The 12,739-nt window shown below is 53.7% G+C and overlaps 1 protein-coding gene across 1 annotated transcript; it reads right to left on the bottom strand.

Moving 5' to 3' along the window:
* Nucleotides 1-210: 210 nt before the first annotated feature.
* On the bottom strand, nucleotides 211-11,541 carry Themis2 (thymocyte selection associated family member 2). Its single transcript, XM_048350623.1, has 6 exons — nucleotides 11,410-11,541; nucleotides 7,630-7,770; nucleotides 5,833-6,243; nucleotides 3,780-4,852; nucleotides 1,139-1,301; nucleotides 211-769 (listed from the first exon to the last, which is right to left on the bottom strand). Exons 1-6 carry the CDS (start codon nucleotides 11,510-11,512, stop codon nucleotides 624-626), a joined length of 2,037 nt encoding a protein of 678 aa, XP_048206580.1. The 5' UTR covers nucleotides 11,513-11,541; the 3' UTR covers nucleotides 211-623.
* Nucleotides 11,542-12,739: the final 1,198 nt, after the last annotated feature.

The raw sequence follows: 12,739 nt of genomic DNA, 5'->3' as shown, positions 1-12,739 counted from the left end.
AGGCAGAACTTAATGATACTCATACAGAAGCTCAAATGTCATTTTTATTCTGTGGCTCTACAATGAAATAATCTTGGATAGTCATTTACAACTTCAACAATCTTAGCACCTTCTGATGAAACCTGCCAGTTTCCTGCTGCTGTGGGTCTCACTAGGGTTAAATTGGCTCCCTGAGCTCCAACATTACCTTTTTTTATTGTTATTTTTGCAGACCTAAACCCCTGAGACTGCTCTTGAAGCCAAATAGACCCAGTTATTCATGCAAGCCCCATTTCTGTGCTAGGTGTTCCTGAGATGAAGAAACAGTCCTGGTCTCCCGCATGAAACCTGGGCTGAAACAGGAGGCAAGGCTGAGGCTTGTGATGAGATTGAGCCAGCTTCAAGGTTGGTGGCCTCGGACTCTATCCACCAAACAAATAGCTGCTACCGCCAGCTTGTCCTGGACACCTGTCTGAGGCTGAGGGGTGACCTGTAGAGCCCAAACAAAACAGCCCCAAGGGGTAGGAACCTAGAGCCTGAAGGAAGCTGGAGTAGTAACCATTTCTGTTCAGTCTCGCTCTGATTTCTGGGTGACTGCCCCAGGTGTGTAGAGCAGCAGCCGAGATGCATGGTTTCTCTGGCACCTAGAGAGTTTTCCGAAAGTGCTCAACTATTTCTTCATAGTCGTGGGCATCCACATCTAGAAAAGAGTCTTGGTCGGGCGTGGGCCCACTCTTGAAAGTACAGTGCCCGCGTGGCATGCTTGAGGCCTTGGGTGCCATCATTACCACTGAAATAAAAAACATCAAGGCCTGTGAGGCTCTTTGGTGTTGGGCAAATTCTTTCCCTTCTGTGGTTTCCACGTCTGTGTGGGATAGTGGGTAGCCTAGGTGCTCTAATGCCTTTGACAGTGCAGAAACAATTTGTTCTCTCAGCTCCCAGCCATCTCATGGTCCTGGGGTATGGACAGGAGAGTGTGCTGCAACTGAATCCACGCGGGGCTCTGGAGCCCATTGGCAGAGGCCCAGGGCCTTTCCTCCTGACCTGCCCCACAGGCTTAGCCCTCAAAGGGTCCATATGCAGGGCTGGCTATCAGAGGCTAAGAGCAGCAGAGGGGCAGGGTGGGAAGAGAGAACAAAGGTACATGGAAGGGGCTCACCTCTGTCCTGGGGAGAGGGCTTGGTGGTGCCAAGGTTCTTCGTGGAGGTGAAGGCATCAATCTTGCTGTATACACTTGATTTGTCATTGAAAGAGTCCCGCAAGCTCTTTGCCTTGGGTTTGAGCAGTGCTGGAGTCTGCTGGTTTTCCAAGATTTCCAAAGACTGGGGGAAAAAAGCAGAAATTGACAAAGTCCCAGGAAATGTCCACAGAAGCCATGAACTGTAATTCATTGATTCCCCGGGCGCACCTTTCCCAGGGAGTTTTCAGTACTCAAAGTGGTTTTCCTAAAGCATGTGAGGTATTTGGAAGAAGAATAAAGTGTCAGTCGGGGGCAGGGTGAAGATGAGGCTAAGGGCTGCCCACAGTGTCCTGGTGAATGCCTTTAAATCTTGCCAAGGATGGGGGGAAAGATAAAGGGATAAATAGAGAAAGTCACAGAAGCTAGGCACCAGTGGCTCATGCCTGTAGTCCTAGCTACTCAGGAAGCTGAAATCTGAGAATTGCAGTTGAAAGCCAGTTTGGATAGGAAAAGTCCATGGGACTTAACTCCAATTAACCAACAAAAAGCCCGAAGTAGAACTGTGGCTCAAGTGGTAGAGCACCAGCATTGAACAGAAAAGCTAAGGAACAGTGCCTAGGCTCTGAGTTCAAGTACCAGCACAAGGACAAAAACTTTAAAAAGGCAGGGCTGAGTGCTATGGCTTACACTGTAATCCCAACTATTTGGGAGCAGAGATAGGACTGCAGTTCAATCTAGCCCAGGCAAAAAGTGAGACCACTCCCCACCCCAGCCAACAGCTGGATGTAGTAGTATGTGATGCCAACTACATGGGAAGCATAAGTAGGCTCTTAAGACCTTACTCAAAAAATAATGAAAGCAAAAGGCCAGTAGTATGGTTCAAGTGGTAGAGTACCTGCCCTACCCCCGATTTCAAATCCTAGCATTGAAAAAGGAAAATATTACAGGTACCTGTAGTTCATGCCTGTAATCCTAGCTAGTCAGGAGGCTGAGCTCTGAAGATCATAGTTTGAAGCCAGCCCAAGCAGGAATGTCTGAGACTAATTTTTTCCCCCCAGTCCTGGGGCTTGAACTCAGGGCCTGGGCACTGGCCCTGAGCTTCTTTTGCTCAAGGCTAGCACTCTACCACTTGAGCCACAGCGCCACTTCTGGCTTTTTCTATATATGTGGTGCTAAGGAATCCAACCCAGGGCTTCATGTATACGAGGCAAGCACTCTACCACTAAGCCATATTCCCAGCCCATGTCTGAGACTCCAGTAGATTACAAAAAAAGTCAGAAGTGGCATTGTGGTTCAGGTGGTAGAGCACTAGCCTTGAGAAAAAAGCTCAGGGGCAGCACTCAGGCTGTTTCAAGCCCCAAGATCAGTATATACACACACATTCTCTCTTTCTGTCTCACGCACGCACATGTACACACACACATCACAAAGCCTTAAAATGAAGTGAAAGGAAGAGGACTTCTACTGAACTCCTGCCATGTGCCACGTGTGTCTGCTCATGGAATCCCACGTGCCCCAGTCCCCAGCAAATTCTAATTTACTAGTAGAGTGTTTTGTCCATTCTGCCATTGAGGGAGGATCGGCTCTGTCCACTGTGCTCTGGAGAGCTCAGCAACACTTCCAGTAAGCAGGGATGTGATGCAAACAACAAGGCACACCCAAGAGTAGCAGCAGTAATGGCCCAAAATTACCCGCGTGAAGTGCAGGCCGGGACAGGGGGCTCCCAAATCCTGTGCTATGTTCCTTTTTTTTTTTTTTTTTTTTTTGCCAGTCCTGGGCCTTGGACTCAGGGCCTGAGCACTGTCCCTGGCTTCCTTTTTGCTCAAAGCTAGCACTCTGCCACTTGAGCCACAGCGCCACTTCTGGCCATTTTCTGTATATGTGGTGCTGGGGAATCGAACCCAGGGCCTCATGTATACGAGGCAAGCTCTCTTGCCACTAGGCCATATCCCCAGCCCCCTGTGCTATGTTCTTCCCAGTGCCTCCCTGGCCTGTGTGCCCCCCACCACCACCACATGCCCTCCCAGGGCAGAGGCCACTCAAGACTCATCTGTTAACTTTCTTTACCATTCTACTGCCTGCACATCACTGAATGCAAGTCTCCAGGGGGCCCCCAACAGTGTGCTTGCTACACTTCACAAAGCACAGTTCCAGCCCTGCCACCTACCTGTGCAATTCAGCCAAACTCCTGTGGGTCCTTTGATTGTTAGTTGTGGAGCTTGGATTCAAGGCCTGAGCACTGTCCCTGGCTTCTTTTTGCTCAAGACTAGCTAGCACTGTGCCACTTGAGCCACAGCACCAGTTTTGGCCATTTTCTATGTATGTGGTGTTGGGGAATCGAACCCAGGGCTTCATGTATACGAGGCAAGTGCTCTTGCCACTAGGCCATATTCCCAGCCCAAGTTTGTGACTCTTATCTCCAATAAGCTACTCAAAAAAACCCTGAAGTGGTGCTGTGGCTCAATTGGTAGAGAGCTAGCCTTAAGCACAAAGAGGCTCAGGGACAGTGCCTGAGCCCTGAGTTCAAGCCCCATAACAAGCCCACACACATGCACACACACATACACAGAGCTATGCAGGGCCCCACGGTGAGCCTACGTGAGTTCCCCCAGCATCTTACCTTTACCCCTCTCTCCTTGCTGCTCTGTTTCTTCTGCTCACGGAGGCTCTGGCTTTTGGGGGGCCTGGGTGGTGGGGCTTGGCTCTTACTAGCTGGTAGCTTGCGAAGACTGTAGTAGAAGGCGTCCGTCAGCTCTTCCACTGTCGCCACGGGCAGAGGCCCGGCCGGCTGGCCTGGCTGCCCCTCGGCCTCCACCACAGTCAGGTCCAGCCACCGGGGCGGGATCTCAAAGCACAGGCCGGGCTGGGAGTCCAGCCCCACCACCACGAAGGGCTCTGCGATCTTCTCCTCCAGCCGCAGGCCCCCGAAGGAGACCAGAGGGTCATCCAAGTGCTTGGGGTCCTTGGCCATCACCTTGACCTCACAGGGCAGCGGGAACTGGGCAGTGAGATCTGTTAGGCCGTAGCGCCGGCCATCGTTCAGCTCCTCCACGAAGCCGCCCGGGAGGTAGAGAGGCAGCAGAATCTGCTCCTGGTCCTCCTCGGCCTCTTCATCCTCTGCCTCCTCGGCCTCTGCGGCCTGCTCGCCCAGCCGCTGGCACACCAGCACGTCAATGTCCTGGCCCTGGACCCCACACACCTGGCTACACCCCAACACTTCCAGCCGGTCGCCCACAGCCAGGGAGGCGATTTCGGGGTTCTCCTCTGCACCCTCACAGTCTTTTGTGGCCACCACGCGGAGGGGCTGGCCTGGCTGGAAAGCAGCCAGGAGGTCGTAGGCGGTGGGGAACTCGCGCGGCCGCCGCCGCAGCTTGCCCTGGTAGGCGCCGGACACCATGAAGTGTCTGGGCACCTTCCGGCCCTTGCTGGAGGCCAGGAGCCGCCAGGGCGTGGAGGATGGGCCATAGATGCAGAGCCGCTGGCCTTTCCTCAAGGAGCTCACCCAGGGGCTGAGGAAGACGGGGGGGCCCTCGGGAACCTCCAGGATCTCCGTGAGCAGGGGGAAGGGGCCTCCCTGGGTCAGGACCTCGCTGAGCAGCAGGGGTTTGATGAAGTGGATGTGCTGGGAGGAGGCTGTGATGTCTTCCACGTCCACTTCCAGGGTGGACGGGATCCTGACCATGGTCCTGCGCACTGTGGGGACAAAGTCAGCCTAGGGGCGCAGCCTACGCCACAGCACTGTACACCCCACCCCAGCTAGAGCAGAGCTTGGCGCACTGGCCTGGTTCCTCTTCCTATCATCTGTTCTTTCCCACCAACATTTTCTTTTTACTTTTTTCCTTTTTTTTTTTTTTTTGCCAGTCCTGGGGCTTGAACTCAGGGCCTGGGCGCTGTCCCTGAACCTCTCTGTGCTCAAGGCTAGCACTCTACCACTTGAGCCACTGCACCACTTCTGGCTTTTTCTGTTTATGTGGTGCTGAGGAATCGAACCCAGGGCTTCATGCATGCTAGGCAAGCACTCTACTGCTAAGCCACATTCCCAGCCCTAACATTTCCTTTTTGTTTGTGCCTGTACTAGGGCTTGAACTCAGGCCTCACACTCTTTGCAGCCACAGCTCCACTTCTGGCTTTATGGTGATAGATTGGAGAGAGTCTCACAGACTTTCCTGCCTAAGCTGTCTTCAAACCCCAATCTTGGATCTCAGCCTCTTGAGTAGCTAAGGTTACAGGCATGAGCCCTTTGTGCCTGGCTTCTTTGCCACTTTTTTTTTCTTTTTTTTCTTTTTTTTGCCAATCCTGGCTTTAACTCTGGGCCTGGGCATTGTCCCTGAGCTTTTGTGCCACAGCTCTGCTTCTGGCTTTTTGGGTTTAACTGGAGATGAGTCTCAGACTTTTCTGTTCAGGCTGGCTTTGAACTGTGATCCTTCAGATCTCAGCCTCCTCTCCGGGAGGATGACAGGCGCTTGGCTCTTTGCCCCTTCTGTCAAGCAGATAAACCTTGCTCATGTTCATGCCCTTTCCTTCCACACTGAAGTCCCACTGGACTGGGCGTCTACATTCTGTTACATTCATCAACCCCCCCTGCCCAAACCATGCACAGCGAGGGAGATGCCTTCCATCAGAGCAGCCCCCAGGGGTCCGGTCCCCACGCCCACCCCACCCCTGCCACTCACTGTGCATGATGGCCTGGATTTCATACTGGGGTTTCAGGATCAAGGAGGGCCAGGGTAGGCTGGCGCAGATCAGCCTGCTGTCCCTCAGAGCAGGGTCCTCCAGGATCTGGTGCAGGGTTTGGGGGGCTCCAGACTCCAATTTCCAGAAAGGCCCCTTCTGGGACAGAGGCAGGTGCAAGACCACCTGCTGTGGCCCCACGTTGTAGACACAGCGCGCACAGCGGGTCCTGAGGTGCACCTCCATGGCCTCCAGCATGAGCGGTCGGTCCTCAGCCGCCACCCCGTCCTCCATGACCATGCCGTGAGGCAACAGGAAGTAAACAGGCAGCTGCCAGGGGCTCTGAGCTGGGGCAGGGACCATCTCCTCCAGCGTCTTGTAGCTCCTGAGGCTGACGACAGGGCTGAAGAGGCCTGGAGGTAAGAGGGAGAGGGTGAGGGTGGGCAGGAAGCCCAGCCAGAACCCCCAGCCCTCCACAGACCGCAGGAGGAGAGGCAGGGCACAGAATGTGGGAGTGGACAAGGGACACGGGGCGGGGGGATGGGGGGATGAAGGACATGCTTCCCAGCAGACACACGGATGACCTCCACACTCCCCCCCCCCCCCATCTGCCTCTAATTCTGCCTCCAATCTCTATTGCTGCCAGGTACCCACGCAGGGCTCACGCCTGTGATCCTAGCTACTCAGGAGGCTGAAGTGTGAGGATTGAGGTATGAAGCCAGCCCAGGCAGACAAATCCAAGAGGTTCTTATCTCCAATTAACCACCAAAAAAGCATTGGTCTAGGGATCTGTGTGTGTAGCTCAGTGGGGGAGCTTACCCCTATCATGTGAAAAGCCCTGGGGTTTACCCCCACCAGTCCAACTATAAATGAAATCACAGGGGCTGGGGATATGGCCTAGTGGCAAGAGAGCTTGCCTCGTATACATGAGGCCCTGGGTTCAATTCCCCAGCACCACATATAGAGAAAATGGCCAGAAGTGGCGCTGTGGCTCAAGTGGCAGAGTGCTAGCCTTGAGCAAAAGGAAGCCAGGGGCAGTGCTCAGGCCCTGAGTTCAAGGCTCAGGACTGGCCAAATAAATAAATAAATAAATGAAATCACAGTGCTGATCTGTATTCTTCGAGTATGTCCATGAGGAAGGTGTGGTTGCATACATTTATACTTCCAGATACTTCAGAGGCAGAGACCAGGATCTTTTTTTTTTTTTTTTTGCCAGTCCTGGAGCTTGGACTCAGGGCCTGAGCACTGTCCCTGAGCTTCTTTTGCTCAAGAGGAGCACTCTACCACATGAGCCACGGCACCACTTCTGGCATTTTTTGTGTATGTGGTGCTGAGGAATTGAACACCAGGGCTTCATGCATGCTAGGCAAGCACTGTACCACTAAGCCACATTCCCAGCCCCCAGCTGGGTTTCTGAGACACCAATTCCCCCATGCCATTCCCTGGAGCTGAGGTCTTTTCCTCCCGCTCAAGAGCTACCTCCTCCAGGACGCCTTCCCGACCCCTGACAGGCACAGTCTCCCTAAAGGGGAGACTACTTGGGCCCTTGCCGTCCTCTCGCTGCCACTCTAGAAGCTGCTGGCTCATCCTGAGCTCCACAGCATCCCCAGGACACGTGGGTGTGAACTGGGGGTCAATGAATGACCATGTGAGCAGACAGACTGGCATCTGGACTGAGTACTGAAATAGCAGCAGGTGCATCCAGAAGATGATGGGGAGGGCATGGCCTTGGGCTACCCCACGGTGGCCTGCAGTGTACTAGGCGGGGGGGGGGGGAGGGGGACAGGTACCTGCTTTACCTGGGAAGGTGGGATCGAGGTCCATGGTCTCACCCGTGGCCGGGTTCTCACAGATCACCTTTTGGAGGTGAACCTGGGTAACCTTGATCAGGTCCCCCGTGGACAGGCAGCACTCACTCCCCGAGATCTCGTAGATGGAGCCTACAGAGACATGGACTCAGTTTATTCTTTTGGCAATGGACAAGCACTAAGTGTTCTGCTTGGTCACAGCTTGGTGTACACTGTCTTCCTGCTCTGTGCCCTGCCTGCAGCCATCAGCCTCCACGTAGCCCGGGACTTGCCTGCCTCTGCCATTCCCTCTCTGCCTCTTTCCCACCTCTGCCTCCTGAATGGAACTCACAGCCCTACTTGGGGCAGACCACGGGTGCACGTAGTACTCAGCTCCTTCATCACACAACTGGGAAATCAGGCTCAGAGAGGGGCAGTGGCTCCCTGCCGGTCACACAGGGCCGGGGGGAGGGGGGACGGGATGGGACTCCAGGCCCTTCACACTCCCTGCCTTCTCTTTCAGATGAGTTGTGTTGCTTTTCCACAAAGCACAGGAGGGAAAAGAGGGTGCCAGCATGGGGAGACCTCCTGTGTCTGGGCACCACTCCCAAACTCAGCAGCCACTTTCCTGGCTCACAGAGCTGAAGCTGCTCACAGAACATGGAAGGAGCACAGGGAAGATTCCTCAGCAGGGCTGGGAGTGTGGCTTAGTGGTAGAGTGCTTGCCTAGTATACATGAAGCCCTGGGTTTGATTCTTCAGCACCACATATATAGAAAACGGCCAGAGGTGGCGCTGTGGCTCAAGTGGCACAGTGCTAGCCTTGAGCAAAAGGAAGCCAGGGACAGTGCTCAGTCTTGAGTTCAAGCCACAGGACTGGCAAAAAAAAAAAAAAAGGCCCACCACAGAGCCATGATGGAGAACAGGAAGTTGAACATGGCCGGGGGAAGGGAGGAGAGTTGGGCGGGGCAGGGGGGGGGGTTTGCGGTCATCTGACCCCACCACAGAAAGAGTCTCAGTAAGTCCTCTTCCCCCCAGCCCTGAGAAAGTGATGGAAACCTCCTCTGGAGGATGCATACAGGTTCATAAAGCTACTGGTAACTGGGACTTGAACTCAGGCCTGAGAGCTGTTCCTTAGCTTTTTCTGCTCAAGACTGGTACTCTACCACTTGAGCCACAGCTCCATTTCTGGTTTCTTGGTGGTAAATTGGAGAGAAGAGTTTCATGAACTTTTCTTCCTGGGCTGACATCAAACTGCAATCCTCAGGTCTTGGCCTTCTGAGTAGCTAGGATTACAGGCGTGAGCCACCTATGCCCAGCTTATAGAGCACAGTTTTATTAAAAAGGGGTATGGAGGGCTGGGAATATGGCCTAGTGGCAAGAGTGCTTGCCTCGTATACATGAAGCCCTGGGTTTGATTCCCTAGCACCACATATATAGAAAACGGCCAGAAGGGGCGCTGTGGCTCAAGTGGCAGAGTGCTAGCCTTGAGTAAAAATGAAGCCAGCGACAGTGCTCAGGCCCTGAGTCCAAGGCCCGTGTGTGTGTGTGTGTGTGTGTGTGTGTGTGTGTGTGCATATATATATATAATTTCCCAGCTGTACGATGAAGTTGGGTGTTGCACACACTGGAGGCCTGTCCTGGGAGGCTGAGTGATGCTGGAAGTTCCATTCAGGAGGCAACCATGGGAAAGAGGCGGAGAAGGGAGTCACAGGGGTGTTTGTGTCCCAGGATCATAGGAGGCCGATAGCTACAGTACATGCAAAAAATACACACATACACACACACACAATTTTTTTTTTTTTTTTTTTGCTAGTCCTGGGCTTGGACTCAGGGCCTGAGCACTGTCCCTGGCTTCTTTTTGCTCAAGGCTGCACTCTGCCACTTGAGCCACTTCTGGCCGTTTTCTGTATATGTGGTGCTGGGGAATTGAACCCAGGGCCTCATGTATAGGAGGCAAGCATTCTTGCCACTAGGCCATATCCCCAGCCCCACACAAATCTTTTGTGTGTGGAACTTTATGTATCTACCCCCTGGGCCAAGTGCCATTAGGCATCCTTGGCTTTAAGACCATGACTGCTCTGGAGCAATGAGCAGTTTCCCTTTCTTGAAAATGCTACTTTGCAGTTTCTCTTTCCTAAAAATTATATTGCCTCAGAGAGTTTGTTTAGGTTTACTCAGGATGATTATGTAAGGCCAGGCACTGGAATCCTAGCTACTCAAGAGGATCATGGTTTGAAACCAGCCCAGGCAAGAAAGCCTGTGAGACTCTTATCTCCAATTAATTACCAACAAGGCTGGGAATGAAGTTGTAGTTCAAGTGTTAGAGCACTAGCCTTAAGAAAAAGAAAAAAAAAGAAAGAAAGAAAAACCCATCAGGAACAGCACCCAGGTCCTGAGTTCAAACCCTACCACTCGCACCCCTCTCCAAAAAAAAAAAAAAAAAGATGATTGTATAAGGCCAGGTATAATTATGCACCCATAATTCCAGCCTCTCTGGGCACTGACGCAGGAGGAGATTGCAAGTTTGAGGTCATCTGGAACAACTAAGCAAGACTATTAAAGTATTTTAAAGCAAAATCTAGGGGATACAGATTAGTGGTAGAGCACTTGCCTGGGCTGCAAAAAGACCTTAAATTCAATCCCTAACATAACAAAGAAAAAAAATGGGATCAAGCCATGGTGTCTGCCTCCAAAATGGGCACCTAACGATGAGGCCAACCATTCTGGAGCACCCCGTCCCCCACCTGCCTCTATTGTCTGATCCTACCCTTCCACATCACCCCATCTATACACCCACACCCTGTCAGGTTCCGCTCTAGTGACATCACTCCAACTTCTGGACTTCCCACCACCGCAGATCAGCCAAGGGGGGAAACTCAGGTATTGTGACAGACAGGCAAGGGACTCTGGGAAGACAGACGGCCTTGGTCCTTTGTGAGGGTGAGAGCAAGCCCATCCCAGATGCCTGCCCCAGGAAGCCCTAGAGGCAGTCAGAACTTGAGCCCAGACCCATCAGACTCCCAAATGGACCTAGAGAGAGGTGGGGAGGATGTGTGGCCCTCCTTGTGTCTCCAACTTGATCTAGTGCTCACTTCGCCCTCAGAAAACTTGCGCTGCAACCTTTGGTGGCAAGCAAGACTTCCTCTAGCCAGGAAGGAGGATAGGGCAGGAAAGGGCCAGCACCCCCTCCCGGTCTCTCAGTTCCCTTTCTCCTCCACCTCCACCTCTCACACCCATAACCCACACTTCCTCTCTGAAGAGCAATTCCTACCACAGGGCAGCCCTGGCCTCTTTCTGCGCAGCCTCCCCCGCCCTTCCCCTGCCGGCCCCAGCCCCCTGTGCTTTCCAGCACTAATGAGCCATCCCTGCTTGACCCAGGGAGACTTGGAGGGAAGCCACCGGGCCGGGAAGGCTTCAGGTGAAGTACTGCCCCCTGGGCCAGGGTGGGCGGGCTGGCTGTGGGAGGACCCAAGGCAGGCAGTGTGGGGAGGCGAGCGTGGACACAGCCCACAAGTAGGGACAGTTCAGCGCTAAAGCGCTCCCCCAACATGCTCCAGACCCGGGGTTCGATCCCCACCACTGCCAATCAATAATCAAGCAAAGGCAACAACCGCGAGCGCCTCGGAGCCGGGCACAGTGGGAGCCCCAATGCCCCCCGTGGTTCCACGCGGGCTGAGCTCTGTTCCGCCCACCTGCCCTGCAGAACTTAGGGCCCCTCCACCACCCGAGCGCGGAGAAGTTGACTGTGGCCTCCGTTTCCCACACAGCCAGGGGAGCCGGGCACACTTACCCTCGAAGTAGACTCCGGAGCAGACCCGCAGCACGCGTGGGAGCGACGCAGGATCCAGGTCCCGCACGAAGTCCTGCAGCGCCACCGGCTCCCTGGTGCCCATGGTGCCCGCCGCTGGGTGCGCACACAGCAAATGACCTGCCGGCTGGAGCCCCGGGTCCACGCAGAGGCAGCCCGAGGCCACGCCCACAAGACTGTCCATCACAAGCCACACCCCTCCGGGCCACGCCCACCTCCCTGCCAGAGCGGCTGGCGAGCAGCGGAGGCCACGCCCCCACATAGACCCCACCCGGAAGAGGCCACGCCCCTCCCTTTAGGCCACCCAGGTCAGACCCCACAGGATGGCCTAAAGCTTCTCCATTGCTTCCACACAGGCTGATGACACAAGTTGTCTGTTTTGTGACCTTAGCAATCACTTTGGCTTTCCCTTTTCCTTTTGGTTGGTTGTGGGGCTTGGACTTAGGCGCTGTCCTTGAGCTTTTTCTCTCAAGGCTAGCACTCTACTACTTTGAGCCACAGTGCCACTTCCGGTTGCCCTGGCTGGCTTTGAATTGTGATCCTCAGGTGTCAGCCTCCTGAATGGCTAGGATTACAGGTGTGAGCCATGGGTAAATCAGCTCGCTTTCATTTTCTGAGCCTTGTTGTCCTTGTGAGGAAAACAGAATCTTTCTCCAAACTGGTGGCTTTCTCCTGTAATCCCAGCTACTCAAGAGAAAGAAATTGCCAGGTACCATGGTGCCCAGGACCTGCTTTCAAGACCCAGAATACACACACACACACACACACACACACACACACACACACACACGGGCTGTCTAGCGGAGCCAGTGTCTCATGCTTGTCATACTACTACTTAGGAGGCTGAAATCTGAGGATTGTGGTTCAAAGCCAGCTTGTGCCGCAAAGTCTGTGAGACTTATCTCCAATTAACCACCCAAAAGCCAGAAGTGGAGCTGTGGCTCAAGTGATAGAGCACTAGCCTTGAGCAAAAAAACTCACAGACAGTACCCAGGCCCTGAATTCAAACACCAGGACTGGCACAAAAATGAAACACAAGGGCTGGGGATATGGCCTACTGGCAAGAGTGCTTGCCTCGTATACATGAAGCCCTGGGTTCGATTCCCCAGCACCACATATGTAGAAAACGGCCAGAAGGGGCGCTGTGGCTCAAGTGGCAGAGTGCTAGCCTTGAGCAAAAGGAAGCCAGGGACAGTGCTCAGGCCCTGAGTCCAAGGCCCAGGACTGGCCAAAAAAAACCCAGATTTTTTGTTTTGTGTTTCTTTTTTTTTTTTTTTTTTTTTTTGCCAGTCCTGGGCCTTGGACTCAGGGC

This window comes from Perognathus longimembris, chromosome 7, assembly GCF_023159225.1.
Source record: "Perognathus longimembris pacificus isolate PPM17 chromosome 7, ASM2315922v1, whole genome shotgun sequence".
NCBI classification, from domain to species: domain Eukaryota; kingdom Metazoa; phylum Chordata; class Mammalia; order Rodentia; family Heteromyidae; genus Perognathus; species Perognathus longimembris.
The sequence above is the reverse complement of the archived record's forward strand: the minus strand, read 5'-3'. Positions and strand labels throughout refer to the sequence as shown.

What these genes read in the sequence shown, in the direction of transcription:
- Themis2 (XM_048350623.1), bottom strand. Translation starts at nt 11,512, where the DNA reads ATGGGCACCAGGGAGCCGGTGGCGCTGCAGGACTTCGTGCGGGACCTG. An exon ending in CCTCGATCCCACCTTCCCAG is followed by an intron (nt 6,244 to 7,629) that starts GTAAAGCAGGTA and finishes TCTTACCTCCAG; the next exon opens with GCCTCTTCAGCCCTGTCGTC. An exon ending in GCCCTCTCCCCAGGACAGAG is followed by an intron (nt 770 to 1,138) that starts GTGAGCCCCTTC and finishes TTTTTATTTCAG; the next exon opens with TGGTAATGATGGCACCCAAG.